Source organism: Anneissia japonica, unplaced genomic scaffold, assembly GCF_011630105.1.
Source record: "Anneissia japonica isolate Jap-2015-1 unplaced genomic scaffold, ASM1163010v1 scaffold287754_len4335492_cov202, whole genome shotgun sequence".
Lineage (NCBI taxonomy): Eukaryota > Metazoa > Echinodermata > Crinoidea > Comatulida > Comatulidae > Anneissia > Anneissia japonica.
Window position 1 is genome coordinate 2,123,791 of NW_022705543.1, and position 27,157 is coordinate 2,150,947.

Genomic DNA, 27,157 nt, shown 5'->3' on the forward strand with positions numbered 1-27,157 from the left:
CATGATTCTTGTATGCAGTTGTGTGTTATGAAACCCTGAACTCTAGTATAAACCCACCTTTGTGTATAATTTCCTTTACACATAATACATAGATAGCAATTGAGAAGATCAATCATATTTTTTTTTTAATCACCATCATTAATTTATTCTTTATTTAAAAAAATAATAATAATAATAACTTTAACATCAGAAAATTCAGTACAGAAAAAATTCCACATTTTTATTACACATATTTCTGACAATTAAATCTACAGTACTTTTCAGACATCACTTTACCCGCTCTCTTATATTGGTTTTGTGATCATCCATCTTCTACTCTTACATTTTTCCTCTCATCTTATGTCTGTCTGTATCATCTATTACATCTATCGTACCTCCTCCCTTTGTTCCAAGTTCACCCAAATGTTAATCATTTATGGCTGGGTGAACTTTCCAATAACATCAACCATTTATGAGTCAATGTGTACTGAAGGATTCATAGGACTTGTTAATTAGTTAACGGTTCTGATTGATCTCTAAGCTCTATCGATGAACCCATATATGGGCATGATGATGTTATATTACACCCAAATATGGGCATCACATTTTTTTTCACATAAAATTTGATACTTAGTATATACAGATCTTAAGAGCATGACTAAACCAACCATTATTCACAGCTGTAATACCAGTGATTGCAGTCATCATAACAAACTACTTTTACAATTAATTTCACGTGTGGTTACATTCAGTAACCATGTGCATTCATCCGTGACGTCTTCAGTCGGAGGTAAGGAAGATGATAGTTGGTCATCACAGATTTGGAAGCTAAATTCAAACTTTTAATATCCTGTAAATTATTTTTGTCTATGCATAAATCAAATTACATTTATTGAAAACTGCTGTTGTTTGTGATAAAATCGGGTAAACCCTAAAAATAGAAACTAATACTTTACATTTAATTTGCTTATTAAAAGGAGCAAATATGTAATCAAATTTGAATTAGGCACCGATTAAAACAATGTAGTTATAGCTGATGTTATCCTTTGAAAATTCTTTTTTTTTAAATTTATTGTTTCATTCGCATTCAACGAGTAACTCGCCAGTTACAGAATGGAACGATGCTTTATAACAAGTGTATTTGTGACACTTACGGAGTGAAGTTGATTTTAATCGTGAGAAAAATTTCTGCTATCATAGGAATTGAACCCAGGACCCTAGGATTATAAGGCAGGCATCTTAACTACCAAGCTTTTCAACTCCATTTTTTATTACTAGCCAATTTATTTGCCAGACATGAAAAGAATATTTCAGGGTTTTTTTGTTGTTGGAATGAACTCATCTATTTTCAGATGGCTTATATACAATATAATTTCATGTCCCATCTTTTCTTATTTTTTCAATCAAATGCATCGATTTATGGACAAATGATTCATCTGTTACAGATCGTCTTCCACTTAGTTTTTGAAGAATCAAAGATTAGTGAAAGATAGGATTGATTCAAAATTATTGCTATCTATTATTTTTTTTTCCAATCTTACATTGACGCATCACTCAAAATGTTTTGTAAAGACCTCTTTATATTTGCAACGATAACGATAAAAAGGTAAAAAGCAATTGTTTGTATAGAAAATAACTGAAGCTTTTACACTAGGACGATTGATAATGACTTATCGTGTATACAATAGCAAAATATTTTGACAAATCAATTCAAATGACATCATAATCATGGAAAAATGATAAAATCGCTGTTACTGCTACAATTTTACCGTTTTTCCATGATTATGACGTCATTTAAATTGATTCGTAAAATTTTTTACTATTGTATACACGATAAGTCATTATCGAATCGTCCTAGTGTAAAAACATCCCTTATTTCTTTTATTTTTATATGAACAATTGCTTTTTAGCTTTTTATCATTATCGTTATCGTTGCAAGTATAAACAGGCCTTAATAGATTAACTAATGTAGTCTTCCTAAAAATAGATGTATCAATAAAATAATAAAAGTACATCTAAACCTCTGTCCACACTATTAAATTTTCTTTGACGAAAAAACTGCTTGTATACCCATATATAGTCATGATGTGCCCATATTTGGTCATGATGTGCCCATATTTGGTCATGATGTGATGTCATCATGGCCATATTTAGGCAGGCATGTCACAATGTTTCTGTGTGATAATCTGGACAGGATTTAATGCTATGTGTATGGTTGCTTTTGAGTGGAGCTGTGGCATAGTGTCTTACTGTACCTTCTAATCCATGGATTCTTGGTAGAATTTTATTTAATATAAACTTAATATTTTAATATTTTAACATGCATTTAACTACATTTTAACATTTTTTCAGTGGTTTTAGTCAGTGCACCATGTGTCTGGGTTTTTTTAGTAACAGATTTCAGACATTGTGATGTAATGATATGCATTTATAATGAACCAAAGTTTCAAACCATGTTTATATTTAACTTGTGTTTCACCAGTGAATGAATCTTAAATCTACCAATCTTCTCAAGTATTTATATAAATATTGATATTATAAATATATTTTCAAAAATCAAGAATACTTTATTGTCATCGATCAAACAAGTGAACACTGAAATCTGTTTTTTCCAGGTGCTAAAAATACTTTTAAAAACAATATTAAAGTATGGTTAAACACAAAATATTAAAATATAAAAAAAAAAACATTAAAAATAAAAGGTATAAACAAGTAAATACTAGATAAAAATTTATTTTAAATTTAAATTTTATCTCTCCTTTAATATTATATGCATTTGATCAGAATATCTTTTGGCAATATTCTTTTGCGGAAAGATTCTATTGTTGCATCTATCCCAATGGAATGATGATATTCAAGTGCCGATGAACTTGGCTCTGTCTCATTAACATGTAATCTTAGCCAAAGTAGCCGACGGTTACATTTCACAAATATTATTAGATGATATAGCCAAAAAAAAAAAAAATTATTATTTCTTATTAAAATAAAGTTATATTAGAAGCATAAAGATTGTTGACATTTGTAATATGTTTTATTACTGTCAATAAATTCAAGACCAGTAGTCAAATTGCTTGTAAATAACATAAATAATCTAAAAATTCATTAAAAAGTTAATAAAAGGAAACTTTATTACATAGTTCCCTCTTTGTTTTCGGTATATTCCAATATATAATAGATTCATTATATATTTTTATTCCCTTTGTGTTTTCGGTAAAATCTAATGTTGTAAAAATTATATAATAGAAATCGACTGTATTATATATTTTTTTCCAGGTAAAATCTATCCAATGTTGTAAAAAATATATAGTGTAGTATGTAAACTTTATTGTATATTTTTATTCTGTCTTTTTCCAGTAAAACCTATTCCAGTGTGGCAAAAAATATTTAATAGAAATAAACTTGATTATATATTTTTATTCCCTCTGTGCTTTCAGTAAAATCTATTTCAGTGTTGTAAAAAAATATATTTCCATACTGTTTAAACATATTGTTTTTTTTTTTTATAACAGATTACTAGGTCACTAGCCATGTACTTTTAACATATATCATATCATATCATCCGAAATTGCTTTTTCGAGAAAGCATGCCGCGAGACTTAGTTATTGATATCGGGACCTTAGGCAAACATAGATGAGATCTGCTCTTCAAACCTTCTAGGCCTCCTTTGCACAATAACCCAGAACGCAGAGCTCCTACAGTACCCTCACTACTGAATTTGATACCGACTGTTACTTAATGCTTACTCCATCTGTATTTATGAATATTGTGAATCATTAAAGTGCAGGTGTTTGAAGGGTCAGAGGGAGGATGATTAGTCTATTTAATTGCAAACTGAAACCTATTAACGCTGTACTATATATTGAGATTCAACATGAGTTCAAAGTAGTTAGAGAGTACTATACTAGGCTATGTTAGTGTTTCATTTTCCAGTCTTAGTTTATTCTTTCAGGAAGGGTTTTTTTTTTCTTGTGCAGTTAAGGTTTTACAGTATATATGTATTCCCTATATTAGATCGTGAATAAATATTGTTGTTATTCTTTTTATTATTGTTGTTGAACTAGAACTTTTTAAAAGAAACATAGTAATGTAATAACCATTATTATGTATTATATATATTTGTTTTTTCTTTGTACTAACACTTAATTATTTTAATCTAACACAATTATTTTGTTTAATGTCCATACGGCCTCGTGGAAGAACACCCCAACTTGGGTGAACGAGTTTTTTGACCGTTATAAAATAAAGTTGTTATTATTATTATTGTTGATATTGTTCTTATTGGTATTATTGATTATTATTATTATTAAAATTATTATTCTATCATCATTGTAATTGTTATTCCTTATAAAGATTATTTACAGTACGTATTGGTAAAGGTATTGTTGATTAAAAAAAACACTTGAATATGCTATTTTTCAAAACACATATGATACAACATACAATATTGTATCATGATCTTACAACATCTTTTGATCTTTCTCCTTATCCAGTACTTAGGGAAACATGCACGAACTTGTAATTTATCTCAAAATCCGCCAGGGACTCTAAATGACAGAACTGCAAAACCAGCCTCATCGTTGTGTGTCTATCTACATCCATACAGATATATAGAATAGTGAAATTGAAACACGCAATGTAGGATTAATAGGTTTGAAATTTGAACTTGAATATCAGATGAGCGCGGTACTTTATCTCAATGCGTATCATACATATTCTGGCTTTTGCATTTCCCCCTTTCCAGATAAATATGACACTTTTCATTGGCAAGATTCCATGAAATTATTATCTAGGTCTCCCCATTGGTTAATAATATTATTCATGATTGATTATATAATATGTTGATTTTGAGATGATTTATTTGATGTTTCATTTACGATTTTATTACTGTGTTACTTCTTGCCAAGTTTTTCCGTTCTCATTTGACGAAAGAAATACTTCTTAAATGTCGTAAAGCGACTCTCTTATATTCAAATTGGTATTAAAAGGCCATTGAAGCAAAAGCCTGTTTCACCATGGGACATGAACGACTCACTATCAAGTAATTTTTGTTTTCAATAAATAGGCATTTTTAAGCTTGATTTCCATACAATCTCTAACACTATCGGTGATGCTGATTGGTCGGTCGAAACGATGGCACTGAAAACATTGTAGCGACAATGTAGCGATTTTAAGAAGCTTTCCCACACAAAACAAAATCTGTAGTGTTTAGAGAAAGAAAAAAAATTTATTCAACTTTTTATTATTCATTTGCAAATGGAATAGTGAGGAAACTCACACTCTTTTCATATAGTCCATGACCTAGAAGGGGACATCATGCACCCCTGTAACATCCCTACATTTTAGAAAGAAAATACTTCATGTTTACCCTTCTTTCCAGTCACTGTATTAATTTAGAAATTTTATGTATATTATACAAAAAAATCTTATTATTTGCCTTAATTTATTTTGGTCCTGTAATTCATCCAGGCTTTAAAACATCTATAATGTTCTTTACTCTGATTGGATCATATACATAATACTAATTTGCATAGATTGTCTGTTGACTGATATTAAAATATATGACTTGTGAAGGATCTACTTAAAACATTATTACCATAATGTTCTATAAATATTCATGCAAGAAAAACCCTTGATGATATTAAATGTGAAATAGAACAACATGCAATAATTGAGATATTCGGGCAACAGATGCTTTTATTATCCTCATGAATAATCTAAATACTCCTTGGGCTTGTATTTTTTTTCCATTTTGCTATCAACCGAAATATTTCAAATTAAAGCAAGATGATTGTTAAGATGTCATCTATAAACTAGATCGGATAGCCTCAGAGTAAAACATTTATAAAACATAGAATTGTGTAGGAATTGGATCAAAAATCTTCTTGCTTGAGGTTGTGTGACAAAACTGTATACCATCTCATCTGGATTTTCACAATTACTCTGCTGCCGTGAAATCTTCAAAGATAAGATATGTATATTTCTTCCTAATTATATAAATTTAAAGCATTTACCCATCCCATTACTACACTGTTTACATTTACCAATATTATTTTATTTTTATTTTCTCCTCCCTCCTCTGACAATCTTGAAAAAAATAAGTTTGCGAAACAAGGAATAAAAAAAGTTTTGCCTTAAGTATCACTTTCATTATTACGCTCATTCATATTATTTATACAACTTAAATCCTATTTCTCGTAAGTGTGCGATTTTTTTTATTGTTTTTGCCAGTAATTAACTGATCACGTGTCGCCAATTTGATGTAATATAATGCGTCTGTCGAAAGATTGCCAAATCCGGCAGAATTTACTTCTTAGAATGTTGACTAAAAGTGAGATACTTTTTGCAGTTTGGGACCAGTATTTGATTTTTTTGACAGTCTGCCTGTAGATATTAGCAGTGAAGTCCTTCTACAGATGTTAGGCTGAAGACAAAAGGCCTGTAAATGTTTGCTGTAACTGTGGAGAATCGCCTTCTGGAAAAAGTGTCATTTGTCTTCAGCATCGATTTGTATTAGAATATCATCTTGCTGTGGGTCTGCACCGGTTATTACTGGCTATAGTAAATGCAAATGAACTCGCCAATTCTTATGCTAATGGGTTGTGGTTATTATTTTATCATAACTCTGTACATTATTGTCATTCTGATAATCAGTGTTATTCTTATTTTTGTCTTAGTTTTTGCAAGCATGTTTCTTGTAACAGCGTTATGATGTTCAGTTTGGTGGATGTGTTTGACCAGTCAAGATTATGGCTCCACACTGTATGAGCATGGAGGTGGTATGATGAAGGAGAATGTATTGTAGAGACAGAGTTAGGTTTATTTTGGAGATATTCTAAAATACAAATTATGATTGGATGTACAGATATTTAGATCAGTTTTAATTTTGCACCGTACCTACAAAGACCAAAAAACATTTTAAAACATAATATGATTTGCTTTTATTTGATTAATAAATAAAATATACATAATAATACTTCGACTTGATAGGAAAATACTATAAATAATATTACAAAAATATGACACATTTGTATTTAATCATTATATTGCATAATAAAGATGAAATACTTTTGAAAATTGTGTTTTTTATAAAGCATATAGTCCTTTAAAAAAAATCACTGTAGATTAAATTTGTCAGTATGATTTCGTTCAATAATCTTTTTTTTTTCATCATAAAATGAATTACTCCATAACATTTTACAGACTAGTAAAAAAAAAATGAATCATCGTTTAAATTCGCTTGTTTTCACACCTCCCAAACAGGTCATGTGATGTGATGGTTCGGCTAAAATGTGATTAACTTATAATCAGCTATACAAAAGTGCTGATACAATCAGACTTTATAGCATTTATACGTTATTAATTGTTGGCAAATGCCTGAATGACCTCCAAACATTGTGTCTATACTAAAAAATATGCAGAATTGTGGTACTATGCCCTGCATATGTTTAAGGTGTCATGGCTCGGTGATTGACATGCCACTAAGAAGATGCATCATAGGAAATCATCTGCTACTTTTAATCAATAACTTGTAGATAATAATAATTTAGTTTTTAGATAATTGTGGGGTTTTTTTTAGATGTTTATGGTGATCATACAGTGTTGAAGAGTGTTGTTTTTTTAAGCGTCTAGAATTTATGGTAATTTACATGATATAATTCCTGGCAGTTTTATTAATAATAATAAAAGTAATTATAATAATATTACAGTCGACTTTGACTAACTCAAATAATTTCTAAGTTGATCTTTTTTTACATGCCAAATTGTTGTCTTTTCTATTAATTAACCATTTGTAAGTCAAATTTTATCTGAGTCGAACAATTTTTCAATGCCATTTTGATTTATATAGGACCTCATGTTGCACAGCCTTGGGGTGTTGATAATGCCTAATTCAATGCATAACAATTACATAATACTTTATTTTAATATTCAAATGGTTATTTCATTCATTTTTTTCTTGGTTGTCTCCAGCATTCTTTTTAGACATCAGAGACCATCATGTTTTCATTCTGAGTGAAAGAAATAGAACTTTTAAATTTAGAAGGAATAAAAAAAATAACATGATTAAAGTAAAAATTGTGCATAACCTACAGGAAGGTTTTTATTATATTATTGCGCTAGTAGACTATGAATTTTGATTACCGTTGTGGCGCCATCGTGTGGCCAATTTAAACCATTAGTTTGTAACGTTCTTCTTATTTTGATTAAATAAATGGTACCCTTGAGGAAATCACCGTATTAAGAAGAACGAGCTGGCGTATGCAGGAATGCTTGAGTGTCTATAATGAAATGTCATTCTAAACAATTTACAGAGATTGAATTTGTAGCGAATGGGGATGTTTGATAGAGTATGGGGCAATAAAAATAAAAGGCTTAACAATCTTGATTAATATGGTTGATGCTAGAAATTCAGATTCACCTTTTTAGCCTGAGAGTAATTTTTTATTATTAACAAATGGCAGTTGAGACAATTTTTTTTCATAAGTTTGATGAAATCAATGAAATGGTGGTAAAAGGAATTAGTAGATTATTGTAAAATTTTGAGTTATCATTATTATAACAATATCATCATCATCAATAACATCACTTTCTTTAGTCATTATTATCATCATTTCCTAAAGTATACCTTCATCTTAATCATCATAAAAATAGTCATAATTTTTTATCATATAATTTTTCATCATCCTCATGTCACCACTTTTTATCTATATAATTATCATCAACATCTTTGTCTTTTCACTCATCAAAATCCTTATCAACATGGTTGTCGTTTGAATGGTAGTCTCTAATATCTTTATTATTCATCATTGTATTTATTTTATTCTTTGTCATCCCTATGAACGTAATTTTTTTGACTAAATTTTATTATCATCATAATTAATATAATCTCAAACATTTTTCACCTTGTTCATTTCTTTTATCTCTTGATAATATTTCTATAACACCATGTAAATTTTTTTTAAAATAAGGGTTATTTCACACCAGTACGCTTTCAATCTGCATTATCGGAACTACAATAATAATATTTCAGTCATGAAAATAAACATGAAAGATTAAATAAAAATTCTTTAAATGTATGATAATATAAATATTAAATCCTTAATTATTATTTTTTTATTGTTTTCAGGTGAGAAATTGGAATTGTCACCCACAACAACAGAGGGCAAGAAAAACACCTTCAACGTTGGGGACAAGGTGAAAGTGGTCCTCCAGCAAGATATCTTGAAGGCAATGCAAGAAGGCCATGGAGGGTGGAACCCAAAAATGGCTGAGGTAATTTGAAATAATTTCCAGTAAAAATATAGTGATATTATTGATGATAATCATAAAAAAAAAAATAATAATAATAGTAGAATATGATATGTTGGATCCAAACAAACAGTAGGATCGTATAAAAACAGTAGGGCCATATAATCCTAAGAATGTATTAATTTGATTGATTGATTGACTAAATTTGATAATAATTATTTAGTTGTCCTCCATCTAATTGGAAATCAGAAATTTGGGCTAGGCCCCCTGGGGACCTGCTGCAGCTGTAGGGCAGCGCCACCAAACTTAACTACAACATATAACTGACACATTGATAAAAACATTGTTCTTATCCCATCTAACCCTCAATATGAGGGTTATTCAAAGAGCCAAGCGATTAGACTTCAATTAAAACTGGACGCTGGCAGGGTTTGAAAAGGGGTTTTCAGCACAAGAAGCAGGAACAATACCTCTCAGACAATTGCTCAGTGTCATAAAGAAATGCCACTGGTTACTGTGTCTTTAAACATTCAGAGTATAAAATCCAAGATTCATTTTAATAGTTTTAGATCACAAATGAGATACACAATGCAATATTTAAAATAATTTTATATTTATATTTTAATTTAGTATATTGGAAAAATTGGTGTTGTACACCGTGTAACAGAGAGGGGTGATATAAGGGTTCAGTACCACAGTTCAGGTACAAGGTGGACCTTCCATGCAGGTGCACTTATTAAGGTGGGTGAAATTTATTATTTATTACTTTTTATATTCTTTTATATATTTTTTTATTTGTAAGTTTTGTTTTTATAGCCTTTCCGATCATTATGCTTAAGTAATCAGTGATGGTCGCGTGGTAATACAGTAATTATTACTTAACCTTTATATGTATATTTTGATCCATTTTTCATTAAATCATGATTTATGACTTCATTATTATTTTGTTTATTACTCTGGTGAACATTTTATTTTTATTTTATTTATTTATTTCTTCTTTACCCTAGGTAGCCTGATAAGTGCAAAACCATTGTTACCCTCCAGGGCCCATCAACATATACAATAATACAATAACATACAGTAAAATGGCAAAAATCGAGATAAAAGTAAAAAGACAATCAGTAAAGGCTGTAGCAATTTAAAATGTTTAATGGATAAATTCATAATAATAATAATAATGATAATGATAATGATAATAATAATAATACCAATAATAATAATACCAGTAATAATAATTTTAAAAAATAATAATAACAATATCAATAATTAAATAATAATAATTATAATTATATAATAATAACAATGATAATAATTATGTAATAATAATACTATAATATCAGTAAATAATTAGTGGTCAAATTACATACACCTTATTTGGTTGGTTCTGTCAGACCCTGGGGTTTGAAAGTGAAAATTATTATTATAATAACAAAAGTCCACTCCTTTGTAGTTTACACCACTTATGATATTCTTACAGGTTGAGTTATATTCCATTGGTGATGTTGTCCGAGTATCAGATGATGTGTCAAAGGTCAAACAGTTACAAGCTGGACATGGGGAGTGGACAGAAAACATGAGAGTTGTGAGTAATAGTTTTGAATATTCATGACCCAGGTTCATTTGAATAATTATATTAAGATAATAACATGAGAGTTGTGAGTAATAACTTTGAATATTCATGACCCAGATTCATTTGAATAATTATATTAAGATAATAACATAAGAGTTGTGAGTAATAGTTTTGAATATTCATTGACCCAGATTCATTTGAATAATTATATTCAGATAATAACGTTGCAACAGTTACAAAAAATAAAGAAATTACGAACTTCAACTTTAAACCTTTTTCACCACATGCCTGGTGACTGGGTAATTTCAAATAACGTTTTCAGGCAGTCCAGACATCCGATTGAGCTCAAATCATTATTAACAAGAACCGTAATAGCTCCCTCTATTTGAATGTATATAAAAAAAAACTACAGATGGAAGTTTCCGTCTTTGGCGCTCGAACGATGAGTTACCAAAGACGAAGATTTTCATCTTTGGTGCTCAAAGTGTTAAGGAAGCTCAATAAGTTACACTTACATCATTTCCCCTCTTTTCCTATTTACTTACATTTTTCCTCTTCTTTCCAGATAATTGGTAAAGTAGGCAAAGTAATAAGAATTTATTCTGATGGTGATTTACGTGTATCAATTGATTCCGCTCCTTGGACGCTAAACCCAGCCTGTGTAGTACCGGTGTCGCAAAGCAGAACAGACCTCAATAACACGATGGCGCCAGAGAGGGAGGATGACAAAGGTGTGTAATATTTTAACTGCTGTTGTGTAAACAAATGTTTTGTTTCCTTCACAGCCAAAAGTAAATATATGCGTGCAGCCTGCCTACCACCTTAGGCATGAAAACCTCTTGTTGTTAAGGTCTGATACATGAAACAGTAAAAAGTAATATTAATACTGCACATAAAGCAGAATAAATAGTCTATTGATGGTTTTTGCAAGCACATTGGGAACGTCATTATTATTATTATTATTGTTATTGTTATTGTTATTATTGTTTTTATTATTATACTTTCTTAAGTTTGCTTGCGGCCCTCTATGTTAAAACAAAATTTCATTTGGCCCTTAGACACGTTTTTATGGCCACCCCTTGTCTGGCCTAGTAGAGTCAATGTCTAACTTTAAGGTTTGAATTTTCTAGCCTAGGAACCATAAAGTCGAAACCTAGGCATTCTTAAATTGTCTTTATCAAAGCAAAATCTATTCTCAAAACTATGGTTATAGTAGCCAAGCTAAGAGTGAAATAACTTCTGGCCCAACCAAGTCAACTCTAACCTGGGCATCTTCTGGCCTAGGCATCTTTAACCCAAACCTAGCAAGATTTTGTTCTTATCAAGGCAACATCAAACTCCAAACCAGGATCTTCTAGTCATAGCAAAAATGGGCTGTAGGCAGCATCAAGCTCTGAACCTTCCAAATATCCTGACCCAACGAAGACTACACTTACTTCTGATTTGTTTGCACTTCCAGGTCATATGCAGGCTCTGATAGATCAGATTGTGTCGGTGAGCCTAGGCAGTGAAAGTTGTGATAAGCTGGTGAGCGATGCAGCACATGGGAATGCAAGAGCTGTCACTGATATACTGGCAAAACATCCTGATTGGGTGAGCAGAGAAAAAACAATGCTAGTTAAGATTTTATTTAATAATGATCATGATTTTGTGATTAGGTGAACAATGCCTCATCGAGTAACCAATGTTTGAGCAGATAAAGAAAAAGCGTAAAAAGTAAAGGGAGGTTATTTTATTTTATTTTTTTTCAGGTTGATGCAAAGAACACTGGGAAGACAGCTCTGCAGGTTGCCAGTCATCAAGGTCATGTCGAGGTCATCAAGGTCCTTGTGGTTGCCAAGGCAAATTTAGAACTAAAGGATCAAGATGGTGATACTGCACTTCATTATGCAGTATTTGGGTATGTTTATATTGTTGTGGATATAACTGGTTCACTGGCACTTATAGACAAGTTGTCCCGGTAACGATGGGCAATAATAAATAAGGAATAAATAATGCCTCCTACCTTTTGGTAAACTATAAATTCATGGAGTGAGCTTTCATTCATTTCATTTTTTTCATTTCATTTCTTCAGGCAGATGTGCCAAGGATATGCCAATCAGTGAACGTAATCACTATCCTACATGACATACCCATTAAACAACAGGGGACTGAATCAGTCATACGATCTATTTTATAAATTTGATAGCATTTTCATACATTATAATAATGACTAACTTTGCAACATCTTTTGCAGTAATCAACCGGAGGTAGCATCATTCCTTCTATCAAAGGGAGCCAACGTGGATGCAGTGAATAATGTTAGTTGTAGTAGTCTACACGTGGCAGTCAACAAGGGTTTCACACGCTGTGTCCGTATTCTACTCACGCACAAGTGCGACATCAATAAACAAGTATGTTTATTTTTAGACTCCCAGCAACACTGCAATACCAGAAGTCCTTTGTATATATTGATATGAAAATATATTTTTGCCCTTATTCATCTTACCACATACATGATGGAATATTTTCAATAAATATTTTTTATTTGTACAAATACATTTGTGGGCCAATACCCCATGAAACACCAAAGTAAACCATAAAGCTGAATCCTTAAGGAGGTCATTAGACTAAGTTCCAATAACCCATATACCCGCCCCAAACCATACTAAAAGGTAGGGATGTTACTCTATTAATATCCCAATACCCGAGATGGAATGACCGGTGTGAAAGCCACAGTTTTCTTTAAACTGTGGTCTTTTCATGCCATCTTGGATTTTTGATTTTCTTTTTTTTTTTGTAATTTATTTATGTGGCAAAATAAAGAATGAATAAATACCCAAAACCTCCTGACAGAGAGCAGCATACAGTGGCACAATCAAGTACTGTCTACACTATCAAAGTTTCTTTGACAAAAAGCTGCCCATATATAGTGATGATGTACCTATATATGGTCATGATGTGATGTCATCATGACCATATTTAGGCATGTCACATGTTTTTGTCAAATAACATTTTATAGTCTGGACAAGGCTTTAATTGGCGGGGAAAGTGAGATGACCTTTAACCTTGTCTACTGTGACAACCAGAACGTTATCCCATCAATATGATGGTGACATAAAAATATTGATATTTGTTTTTTGTTCATCAGGATTCTTATGGTGACTCGGCCCTCCATGATGCAGTGGCGAAAAATAATAAAGAAATTATAGAAATGTTAATAGGGTTCCCGACAGTGGACCTAACAGTAAAGAATAAGAAAGGGTTCAATGCACTTCACCACGCTGCCCTTAAAGGAAATAAATTGTGAGTATATTTACAGTTTTTGGTTTTCTTCTACCTAATAATAAGTACAATTACCAGTTTCAGAATACTAGTGTTTTCCCAGGGTGGTCTAAGTCTCCCGGAAGGCGCAGGGGTCTCCAAGAAATCAGGACGAAATCCCGCACTTTTGCAAACAAGCAAGAATGTCCCTGAAAATAACCCATTTCCCACAAATTCATAATATTTGCATGTAAATTTTACTACTTCAGTTCATTTCCTAATGATGACATAATTAATGTCAAAATATTGAATCCCGACACGATGGCGTGCATTTCGATACTTGGAGTATGTATTATACTATCTCATTCAATTGTCTCACAAGAATCAGTGCCGATAGGTATCACCATGTAGCAAGGTAAAATTAAATATGTTGAGAAACTCATTTAACCAGATTTCCCAGATGTGATTGTATTTAACTAGGAACCCCTGGTTATTCTATATTTGTTGAGCTGTAAAACTTTAACTTATGATTTAAAATTGTATTGTTCTTGTTAGTGCTGCGGATAAATTACTGTTGAAGGCACGACAGTTAGCGGACGTAAAGAAAGATGATGGATTTGCATCGCTACATCTTGCCGCATTAAACGGCCACCGAGATGTGGCAGACATACTGATAACCAAGGTAAGGGCTCAGAGTTGAGTGTGTAGTTTGCGTTACTGTGTTAACGTTGCACTGGTTATTTTTGTTTAAATTTAATATTATATAGGGAAGTGGAAGAGTTAGTCTTGTTAAGGAATTGGTAAATGGGAGGAGAGAGGATGTGTAAACTTAAGGTGGAAACAGATAAGATAAAGTAATTTAAAGTGAGTGTTAATGTTTAGTATTGTTCAGAGAGAGATGGAAATGTTTTGTATTGTTTAGGATGTGCATAATTATATGTCTAGCATCTTATTTTGCCTTATTCAATATCACCTTTTTTTTTCAATGTATGTCATTGTTTTATAAGTGTACATCCAAATGTACATTATTGTTGTTTTTATAGGGACATTGTGAAGTTGACATCAGGAACAATCGTCAGCAGACCCCCCTTATCCTAGCAGTCAGTCAGGGACACACGAACATCATTGAGCTTCTAGTCACAAAAGGAGCAGATGTAAACTCCGAAGATGAAGATGGCGACACAGCGCTACATCTAGCCTTGATGCGACAGGCTTTAAGCTCAGCAACAGAGTTAGCTCCATCTGCCTCTAAGGTGAGAATACACTGCAATAAATTCATTTTGGAGACATCAAAGTGTTTGAGGGCAGTATAACTTCCCAGTACTTTAAACATAATTTTTTTTTAATACTCTCAACAGGGAATAAATCAAACTTGTTATTTCAAAGCTTCAACTTGCAAATTCTTCATTTAAATCATCTAAATTTCAGCCCATCATGCTTCAAATGTTTCTCAATTTTTAAGTAAATTGCATTTTTAATGTTTGTTTGTGCCAAAAAAAAAAACTGAACAGGTAATAAATCAAACTTGTTATTTCAAAGCTTAAATTTGCAAATCCTTTATTTAAATCAAGTAAAATTTAACCCATCATGCTTAAAATGTTTCTCAATATTAAAGTAAATTACATTTTTAGTGTTCTATATGCCAAATAAACTGCATAAAATATTAAGTTAAAAAGAAAAATCAACTTTTTAATTTGAAGATCTCATCATCTTCATCATCGATGAAACGACTGCATAAGGTAGGTTCAAAGGTCAACAACTTCAACTTCTATGAGATTGAACAATCTTTTACACAAAAAAAAAAAAAATTCCCATCTTAATTAAAAAAATAGAAAAACAATGGAAAAGAAATAATCAATTACACACTATTATGAATATTTATATCATATTTTGGATTTGCCTGTGCCTTGACAGGATGATGTCATATCATAATCATATATCATCATGATGATATCATATGAAACCCATATTTGGGCAAAGTGATGTCATAACACACCCATATATGGACAAATCGCACATATTTGTCACAGAAATCCCTGTAATCGTAGAGTGTTTGTAAAATGTGTGTTTGACTGTATTAAAGATAAGTTCAGACTGAAGTTGAAGTTGTTGATACTGCATAACATATTCTGTGTTGCTGGGACTAGATATCTTATCTCCTTAAATCTGGCTGTATTCCAACAAATATACTATGCATAGCAATCTTGGTTAACAAATTGGAAGCTCATGAAAACCATTTTGCTATCATGTGTTTACATATGATGCTTTGCACATGGCATTACGTGGCCAGGCCACAACTCGCATAGTATCTGCAGCTGTATATGTAAAGGTGTATATTCATAGGTATACTAACAGTAGCTTACAATAGCATTTTAATTTTAGTTGTAAATGTAAGGCCTGCTTTTGTGACTCAGTGTTAAAAGTAATAATATTGAATAAATGTGATGCTGTACAGTAAGCCTCTTGTGCTGGAGAGTTTACATATATAGCCCTGCCCTGTCTAGACTATATTTGCAAAAACATGTTACATGCCTAAATATGGTCATCAAATCATGACCATATATAGGCACATTATAACTATATATGGGCACATTATAACTATATATGGGCATACAACATTTTTTTTGTCAAATAAAATTTGATAAGTCTGCACAAGGAAGATTAGTTAACCTGAAATTATTGAGATTATTATTTATTTATAAATACAATATCATCATCATCATCATCGTCACTGTCATCATTATCATCACTATCATCACCATCATTATAATCTTCAAATCTTCATCATCATCGTCATCATTGTCAACATCATCATTATAATCACCATCATTATAATCACCATCATTATCATTAAAATCTTCAAGTCTTCATCGTCATCATCGCCACCACCATCATCATCATCAGCATCGTCAGTGCTATCATTATATATTTATTTTGGCAATACATTAATAATCATAGTAACCTAAATAGTATATATCAAAATACCACAAAATAAACATCAACATTCTTGTCATACATGTATTGTCGTCAACATCATGAATCTTTTCACATGATTCCTTATGGAGGCTTTATGTTTTTCATTCTCTCTCCATATCTTGTATATTGTAGCTTATCTGGTACATGTTCGAAGCAAATCTTATTTAAACTGGTTTACATATTCTCAATTGCTTAATAATTTTGTATACTCCTGTATTTGTCCGAAGTCTAGATTAAATATTTACTTGTATTTTTATATACTCTCTTTTTCTGAACTATATCTAATCTGTGTTTTAGCCTACACAATTCTCTGATAAGATGTGTTCAATTGTATTATGTTTTTTACGTGCAATGTGCACATAAGGTATGTGACTCGCATGCAAACTATAGTAACAAATATGTGTCACTTGGTAATGTACCTTGCGTTAACAATGATCTGCATACGTGTGTGTAACCCTATATATACTTGCGTGTGTCAATAAGTCACATACCATATGTTAACATAAGCACTTGTGTACACACATGTAACCGTATGTATTCTTGCGTGTAATATTTCAAATATATATCTGCTTAAAGGTGCACATAAGAGTATAGGTGTATGTGTGTAATGTATGAGCAATGTATGTAGATGAATTTTTACAAGCTCACATGTGAATATATGCTTGCATGTGTAAAAGTAAATAATGTTATATATAAGTAGACCTAATCTTCTTGCTCTATATATCTTCTTTGAAAAAATATTACTATTACTATCAATATCATTTTCATTACCACCATCACCATTACAACTATACTCTACTTGTATCACAGTCAACATCATTATCATCATAATCATCAACAGCTGTTTTCACTCCACTCCACTGCTGAAGACTCGATGTTGCCACCAGGTAGATGGGTCTCTAACCGGTTCATACCAGTTAATTCCAGTTTACTCTTCCTGGTGCTGGTCTATACCATTACATCTTTCAATATTAATATCTTGCATATCTTCTTTACATTTCTGTTCTGTAGATCCAGGCTTCTCTTCAAGAGGACAACCTTGACCATCGACTTAGTACGGTAGTTGCGTGCTACTTAATATATGAAGGCGCTAATCCACTCCATAAGAACCACAAAAACAAAACACCACTGGACATGATCAATGACCAGAAGGTATCGAAGTCCATCAAGAAATTCATGGATTCAAAATCGTAAGTTAAAATTTAAAGAAAGTGTTAGCATTACAAATGCAACCTAAACCCTATTTAGATTATCAATTTTTTTTGACAAGAACATGTGACATACCTAAATATAGTCATTATGAAATCACATCTTGACCATATATAGGCACATCATGACTATTGAGGGGCATTCAAAAGTTTTTTTTTAATGAAATTTGAGAGCCTAATGGAATGAAGTGTGAACATTTAGGAGGTATATTTAACCCCATTTTGCTAAATAAATTGTTAACCATAAATAAAATCTTGTTTTAGACGGTCATCACGAACGGAATCTGATCAGCGACCCACCAGTAGCAGACCGCACTCTTTATCTAATGGCAAGCAAGCACAACCGGTAGCCCAGCGAGCCAAGAGCCAACACCTTCGCTCTCCTAGTACTCTCAGTAACCTCTCAGAAATCATGACGCAGTGCCGTATGTGCAGTACTACTGCCAACTGTATGTTCCAGCCGTGCGGTCACATTATGGCGTGCATGGAGTGTGCTGGGCTATTTCAAAAGTGCTACACGTGTAAGGTATGACTCAACAACGAGAAGAATGTGGCTTAGTAGGTTCTATGGGTGATTCACAGTGAGATAATGATCTGCTATGTATACATTTTATTTAGTTTCTAGATTTTTAAACTATGGGAGCAGTTATATAGCTCCTAATATCTAAGGAATTCTCAGAGTGCTTTTAATGTTTCAATGTTATTACTTCTACATATTTGGCAAAATGGTACAAAGTGCAACCTTCCAGGAGTGGCAGGGAAGGGGGGTGGGAGCTGTTATGATTGGTGAGTTGTGAAGTTTATTTGGAAGCTGTTTGGCACAGTGGAAATGGTTTGGTTTCCCAACCTCGAGTTTGGGGTTACAATCCTTCGCTGTGCATTTCGCTTGTGTCCCTGAGCAAGGCACTTTATCTACATTGCTTCAGTCTATCCAGTTGTACCAATAGGTACCAGCAAACAGTTAGGAGTAACCTGCGGTGGACCAGTGTCCCACCCGGGGTGGGGGGTGTATTACACTCCGCCTCATGCTACAGAAACTGGGGATAAGCTCCAGCCCCATGAGCCTATCGCCTGTATTCTTAAAACAAACTTTAGTCGAACTTCGAACTAGAACTTCATTTAGTGCTAGTTTCAACTTCAACCTCAATTTGTATTCACAAATAACGTAGTCGAAGTTTTAACTACAACTAAATCAAGTCCTAGTTTTAGTTCAACTGAAGATGACTGGCAAGCAACAACTATCAAACTAACCAATGAAAAGAGCTAATTTTAATAGCAGATGAAATTTTAGAGATCCGGTAATGCGGATGAATATTAAGCTGCCGTCTGTGGTTCAAAAACGCATTTCCTCATAATTCATAATAGATCATCATTTGGTTAATTAATTTTCTATAATGATAACTATATTAGTTGTTAACATATTATGATAGAGAATTTAAACAGTCACTGAAAATTTGAACTGTTATAGTTGAGCCCGATCGAGGTCGGCGCCATCTTTGTTGTTATGGTAAAGCTACACGACCACAACGCGAGGGGATTTCGTGCAAATCAGGAACTATCGCATGTGGCTGGAAAAACATGTTAATTTCTCCTTTTGGAAGCTAAACTTGATGTCTCTTGTTTAACACACCGAAGATATATCAAACTTGCGTATACAATCGTTTTTATTCGTTTCACTTTATCGTGAGTTACAAAAAACACGTTTTTTGTGGGGTAAATATTTCAAGTTGGCGATTTAGCCTGACCCTAGCCTGACTAAAAAAATCGGCCTGTGGAGGTATCATTTCAGTCGAGATTCGCGTCATTTAGTCGTAGTGCTAGTCGAAGTTTGTTTTAAGAATACGAAATGACGTCATTTTTAGGTTTTAGTTCGAACTACGACTAAAGTTCGTTTTAAGAATACCGGGGTTAGTGGCTCGGCAAGAATTTACTTTTCTTTCTAAGATTGATTAGCACTCCAGAAGGGTCCCTTATCCCCTAGGGATCTAATGACAGTGGGTAATATTATAGAGATTTCAATTGCACGATGAAGGTAAGACCCTAAATGTAATGACGTCACTAGAAAGAACATTGATTTCTCGTCATCAGAATTCTGGGATGCAGTTTGGCCCGAACCTAATGTGTAGTGTATGAAGCCCTTGTTGGCATGATGCTCTACTTATAGCGTATTATTATTATTTTTGTATTTAGTCATGCTTTTACCAATCCAACAAGGTCGCTGTTAATTCGTATAGTGTTTACTAATAAATGTTGTAACTTTTCCACAGGCGGACATCAAACAACGTGTACGAGTGGAAGGCGGAGAGATAAAGTGCTGTAGTTGTCATAACAACCTCGCTGAAGTCACATTCCAACCGTGTGGTCACAGAATATTGTGCCAAGGTGAGTGTGTCAAATCTTAAGTGAGCATGAATAAGATCAATGTAAACCCTGAATAAATGGGTTATCATTTTTGGCAAGTGTGTTTTAATAGATAGTGTTTAAAGATTGTGTACATATACTGCGCAAAAATATGAGGGTCTCTATGTGCTTAAAACAAGTGAACATGTAATTGGAAAAACAAGTAAAGAACTCCAATCCAGCACCTTTAAACCAAAAAAACATTTCCGATACGGTAGAATTCTGGATCTGAAAACTAAATATTTTCAGAACTCTTTTCAAAAGGCAAGATACAGATTTCCATTGTTTTAAAAGTGTGTGCCAACTATTCTATACCTCCAGTGTTTGGTCTCGATTCTGCAGTCCATTGGTAGTTTGTCCACTTACAACAAATAAAACATGCATCTTGTTCAAAGAATGAACACAAGGCAATCTTGAACTTAAAATTGGTAGAAGTTTATTAATTTGTTGAACTTTATATTGTCAATTGGTTTCGGTCAAGTACTCAGTGTCACAGCTGTGTAAATACTAATAAATTGTGCAAAGATATATTTCTCTCAAAATCTCTGCAGATGTTGACTGACTAAAGATCTATCAAAATGTACCCTGTCCAGCACCGGCCGATTCTCAGGACATCCTAGGACTCAAATCCCTCCTATCCTGGTAGAACTAGACAAAAGTTAGCTTGCTTTTCAGTAGCTTCCAGTTATAGGCTCAGGGTTACAAATCCCTTGCTGGTTTTTGGCTTAGTTCACACTGTCAATTTATATGTTACAAATAAATGTAATATGCCCATATTTGGATCTAATATGACATTATCATGCCCATATACAGTATGGGCACATAACACAACATAAAATTTGATAATGTGTACAAAGTTAGTTACTTTAGGCGTGGCACTTTATGTTAATTTCTCTTAGTCTAAGAGTATAAATGATACCTGGTGTGAATGCATAGGACAACATGTTAATAGTTTTTAAAATTAGTTTTATATGTGGAATTTAATATTTAATTATTTTGTTTCAGATTGTGCAAGTAAAACAAAGACATGTAGTACCTGCCAATCAACAATTACACAGAGAATAGGGAAAGGTAAGCCCAGCCCATGTACTTAATCCCTCCAATCAGAATGTTCTATATTTTAGCCCTCCCTTATAATGTTGAGTATGTATTTATGCATGTCTCGTTGCACATTCTTTTATTAATACTTCCAATCTCACAGGACTTGTTTTTGGGTTGCTGTGTTGGAAAGCTCAGTATGCACTTTAAACAAATATTTAATTAAAATTACTACTGTTGTTATAAGTACTGTATAGAAACATAATTTAAAGTCTGTAAAGGTTGCCAAAATATATAGCAAATATCTGATATTAGTCCAAAATTTCAGCACGTTTAATTCATAATTTGTTGTGGGATTTTATATAGATTGCATGAAAAATTGTATTCAGGCGAGTTAAAAAATGAATGTTTAAACATGCAGATTATATTCATATTATGTGACGTAATACTGGTTAATGAATATGAAAATATGAATAAATTATGCAAATTATATTCATGTTATGTGACCTAATGCTGTGATTGCATTAGCATTAGAAGTCAAGTGAGAATCTAAATCTAAGTCACATTAATGAATATTCAAATATGCAAATTATATTCATGTATTTGACTGGATGCTGTAATGTGAGAGTCTAAATCGGACAGGCTAAGAAATATTCAAATATGCATATTATATTATGTTGTTATTTGTGATGTGATTAATTCACTGCTGCATGGTCATTTTTCACCATAAAATTATTTCTTAAGAATAACAAAGGGCAAACTTTCCAACAAAAAGACCATCACAAAACAGCGGAGACTTTAATCACAGATTTTTGAAATTAATTTTGTGAAATAAAGTCCATCGGAGTTAGCCCTCCTATTAATCTTATAGTAGCTCACCTCTGCCAAATGCATGGATTTGTTTGTTTCCTTTACTCATTTATTTTTTATGCATGGAATTTTGTTGTAATGTTACTAGATGGTATGGTTATTCCTCTGCACCGTGCATCCATTGATCGTTCATCCATCGATCGTCCATCCACGATGTCTGCTCTTGCTCGCCGTTCAAAATCACTACCAGGTTCTTTTATCAATTTCACTTGTCTATATCATCGAATTGTGTTTCCTTTTGTGGCTAATGATTATGGGATTGAAACAGAGTAAATTGGTCATGTCATGTCATCTACATCATCGTTGTTATCATCATCATCATCATTAATGTTGTCATTGTTATTGTCATATTCATCATCAACATCATCATCACTAGTGTCATTATCTTCAGTAGCATCATCATCATCATTATCATCATCGTCATTATCTTCAGTAGCATCATCATCATCAACATCGTTATTGTCATTATCTTTAGCAGCATCATCGTCAAACATCAATAAATTATCACCATCATTGTCATAAATATTATCATCAGCAGCATATCCTTATAATATTTTCATAACGTTTTACGAAGAATTATCATTATTATCATCAACTTGATAAGTAAAAATCAAATATCCCATTTGAACATATGATAATTATTGTTTACTGATGTAGTCACTTTATAGTATATTTTAAGTCCAGATGATCAGCTGATCTGTAAAGGGGCTAAACAATTTTTTAATTAAACCCTAATCTCAAAAAATGAGTTCATAAACTCAGAATACAATTTTTAAAAATTTTTTCAACAGTTTATTTTGTTATGGAAATTGAGATGACAATAATATACAAGTGTACTTTCCTTTCCATAGATGGAACACCAGCTAACAAAGCAGATGCAGTAGATACTGCTGCCGTCTCCTCATCTGCGCCTGAAACATATGAAGAAATGAGAAAACTGAAGGAGAAAGTCCGCGAAATTGAAGAGTCCACGTTGTGTTTAATTTGTATGGAAAACAAACGTAATGTTGTATTCCTCTGCGGCCATGGCACATGCAAGAAATGCGCGAAACCTCTCAAGCATTGCCCGATGTGTCGGAAACCGATCACAAAGAAGATCCAAATGTTTACGGGATGACGAAACTTGTGATTAGATATTGATGAATGTGTTTGTAAAATCTGCAGGACTTTGTAAAGACAGTGATTTTGGCAGTGCCTCAAATAGACAATCAACTAAGCCAGCTTTGAGGCTGAAGGCTAGCTATGTTCTAAACCTAGCTATTGATAAGCCTAGGTATACTCCAAGTCTGTGTGCTAAGTCTGGGTATTGGCTAAGCCTAGCTAAATCCTTGTCTAGACTATCGCATTTTATCAACAAAAATAGTGACATGCCTAAATATGGTCATGACATCACATCATGACCATATATAGGCACATCATGACTATATATGGGCATCATCATGACCATATATAGGCACATCATGACTATATATGGGCATACAGTAGAGTTGATAGTGTGGACAATGTTTTGGACTTGGCTGAAAAGTGATTCAGGACTGAAGGTTTTTGGATGTTGTTTTACATTGGGAGATATTTTCTTGATGTGGATGTAAGCATATGATACTGGTTTGATTAAATGAAAGCGTAGGGTATCATCCTAAGCAATGCCTACCTCGCAGTTCATACAGTAATGTCGTAGCGCACTATTTGTCACCTGACAGCGCCACTATACTGCATTACACATGTTCTTTCATCAAGTATTACTCTTTCTTTCATTAATGTTTTTGCAGTCTTAAAATACTTCCTCATGTATTTTCATTGTAGTTATATCATGCATTGTTTACTTCTACTAAACTAGTTGCTATGACGATCAGGAATCAACAAGTTAAACAGCACACAAAACATTGTGTTATGCACATTGTCAGGACTAATTTTTGTCATTGCCGTTATTTTTCTGTTCAAAAATACATAGCAAGAATACTATTATAGTATAATTATTAGGCCATGGTTATTGTTCCGACGATTTTACGCAAATCCAAGGTGCTGATTGGTGGAGCTGGCTTTACCTTAATCTTCAGTGTCGCTAACTTAATGCACCACAACATGTTGGAAGAATAACTATTTTCTTATTATTTTTTTATTTTATTGTTGATTTTATTATTTTTCAAACAAACCAATAGTTACCTTTTAACTACCTACGTTCATGGGAATATTGTTATTATATCTTTTTTTTGTTGGTAAATTACTACCATAGGTACTCGGCAAAGATCTTACGAACACAAGATCGCTATCATGTGTTTATAAGATCTTTGGTTCTCAGGTATAAGCCCTACCCTACTTTACGACCAGTTTTACATACTAGCTTTCCTCAGGCAAAAGCCCAGGGTAGGATTTGAATGAGGAGCTTAAGTTGACTTTTAAAAATGCTCTAAAAAAAAAATCAAATATTGGCTTTGAATTAGGCATGCAGTGCTGAAAAATTGCCTTTTGGTTGAAAAGGAGATTCCCCTGGTATAAGATCCGGCCCAATTTCGTGTTTAAGGGGGGATGGGCTTATAGCAGAGGAACGTACATATTTTGATGGATTTATTTTGTTGTATTTTTTGTAGTTATATAAATTTCTGCAGCTTGTGTTCTTGCTAGACAGAAGTTTTGGCAGGAAATTTTAGTGGTGTATTGAGGAAAAAATTATATATTTTTGTATGAGTTTAATCATAGAGAGGTTTATATAATTTTCTATTAATGAATACTGAATATGTACTGAATACTCAGTACATATTCAGTACATACCCAAATACTTGTGAAAAAAAATCACAAGTGATTTGGGTGGGAATGGAACCCACGACCTCCAGATAACTAGCCTGTTGTCTTAACCACTAGACCACCGAGCTTGTACTTAGTGACTCCGATCCCTAAGTAGCAGCATGATCAACTATTGTCATTATTATTATTGTTGGTATTTTTATCATCAGTGGTTGATTTCATTATTTTCCTTCTTTATGATTTCATCCATTGGGAACTTACGCTCATTTTCAGCTCAAAAACCTTTGTGCCAATGTCTGTATACACATTTTATTTATTTCAGTTTCAGAGGTTTTGAACTTTCTGTAGCAAGCAGTACTAATTAGTTTTGACCTTCAAACTTTGACCGAATATTGACGTGATTTCACATTTCTTGTGAATATTCAATTTGGAGTTACCTTAAAGGGCATTTTTATAACCTTTGCTATTGAAGAGAAATTAAACTTTTTGAATAAGTAGATTTTCTTTCACAAAACTTTTAGAAATTATTCATGCTCAGGCTATATTACAGTATTTTGTCCCTAAAAATTGTTTAAATCATTTATTTAGACAAGAAAATAATCTCTTTCAATTATATTAAAAGTAATCTTTTTTTGTTAAATATTTTTATTGATTCCATTTGTATATGCTGGGTGACATTTATAATACAATGCTACTAGATTTAATAAAATATTGGCGCTTACAAAGCATATTTCTTTCATAATTATATATAGATCCTTTGCAGGATGTTGTATTGTTATTTGTTAAATTGTTTATAAAAGTTTTCTTTTCTGTAAATAATGATGTTTTGTATATATAAATAATGGATTACGGTTATAAAATTGTCAGAAAAAAAAGGAGTGTAACATCCATATCGAATGAAATTTAGCGTTTCATTTTATTTGTAAAACTTTTTACAAAGTGAAATTTCATTTATAGTCTGAAGTATATCGAGGAAAATAAAATAATTTATAACTTGGTGATTTTATGAATATGGTTGTTATACCCATGGGTTCCAAGTCTCCCAGAAGTCGAGAGAATTGCCCGGAAATCGGGACGCCCCCTCCCCCCCACACTTCTGCACACAAGTGTGAAATTTATACGTTTTTACTACAGTTGTGTCACGGAAGTCGGTTCCGATGGACATCACCAATGAACAACAACATAAAATCAAATATGTTAAGAAAGCTCATTTAACCAGATTTCTCAAACAGGGATTTCTTTCAACTTGGGACCCCTGGTTATACCTAAAATAGTCTTGGTACTCCCGAGGCGAGTATCGTGGAGTTGACGGGTTTTCGGGAAAATATTATTGGAGAGATCAACATTTACATGTTGTTCACCGAAATCTCAAAGTAGGTGTTTCTCACAAATTGTATGATATTTATGAAATGTATTTGTTATATCCTTAAAGGCATACTAATTGAATGTGTATTTATAAGTATCTTTATGCTTTTACTTATATTGCTTTTTATAATAAAAGATGAAATATTAAAAAAATAAATTTGTTTTATTTGTTCATTTCAATTGTTTGTTTTTGAGCTCTTATTAAAATTTGTAGAGTACCGTAAATGCATGAATAAGCGCCACGGCGCTTATAAGATTTTTGCAGGCTTCAGTGTGGCGCTTATTCGAGAGCGGCGCTTATAAACAAATATTGTCATGGTGCTTTCCATTCCCGTTCCCATGTTAGCTATTTCACGTATTCCCGTAGTTCTGTAGGCCTATCATAGGTCCTACTTCATCGTAAATAACTGTTTATGAAGAAATGCTTGTGTATATAAAAATGTATATGAGGTCATTTACACTGAATCCAAATTTTCGATAGGCAGGCCTAGGAAATCAAGACAAGGGTGCTGCCAGGATT

General features: G+C 32.6%; 1 protein-coding gene across 3 annotated transcripts in view; it reads left to right on the forward strand.

Moving 5' to 3' along the window:
- Positions 1-24,949, forward strand: part of LOC117105675 (E3 ubiquitin-protein ligase MIB2-like) — a 52,672-nt gene extending 27,723 nt beyond the window's left edge. The window contains exons 6-22 of one of the 3 annotated variants that reach the window (XM_033246889.1): positions 9,104-9,249; positions 9,856-9,966; positions 10,703-10,807; positions 11,361-11,526; positions 12,255-12,388; positions 12,547-12,695; positions 13,032-13,188; positions 13,926-14,080; positions 14,594-14,720; positions 15,082-15,291; positions 15,739-15,777; positions 18,026-18,204; positions 18,487-18,748; positions 20,490-20,604; positions 21,628-21,693; positions 22,619-22,720; positions 23,382-24,949. In XM_033246889.1, coding sequence (XP_033102780.1) covers positions 9,104-9,249; positions 9,856-9,966; positions 10,703-10,807; positions 11,361-11,526; positions 12,255-12,388; positions 12,547-12,695; positions 13,032-13,188; positions 13,926-14,080; positions 14,594-14,720; positions 15,082-15,291; positions 15,739-15,777; positions 18,026-18,204; positions 18,487-18,748; positions 20,490-20,604; positions 21,628-21,693; positions 22,619-22,720; positions 23,382-23,647 — 2,489 coding nt within the window. In that variant the 3' untranslated portion in view covers positions 23,648-24,949. The remainder of the gene's footprint in view (positions 1-9,103; positions 9,250-9,855; positions 9,967-10,702; positions 10,808-11,360; positions 11,527-12,254; positions 12,389-12,546; positions 12,696-13,031; positions 13,189-13,925; positions 14,081-14,593; positions 14,721-15,081; positions 15,292-15,738; positions 15,778-18,025; positions 18,205-18,486; positions 18,749-20,489; positions 20,605-21,627; positions 21,694-22,618; positions 22,721-23,381) is intronic. The other 2 variants (XM_033246893.1, XM_033246890.1) reach the window with 2 other exon arrangements.
- The last annotated feature ends 2,208 nt before the right edge of the window (positions 24,950-27,157 follow it).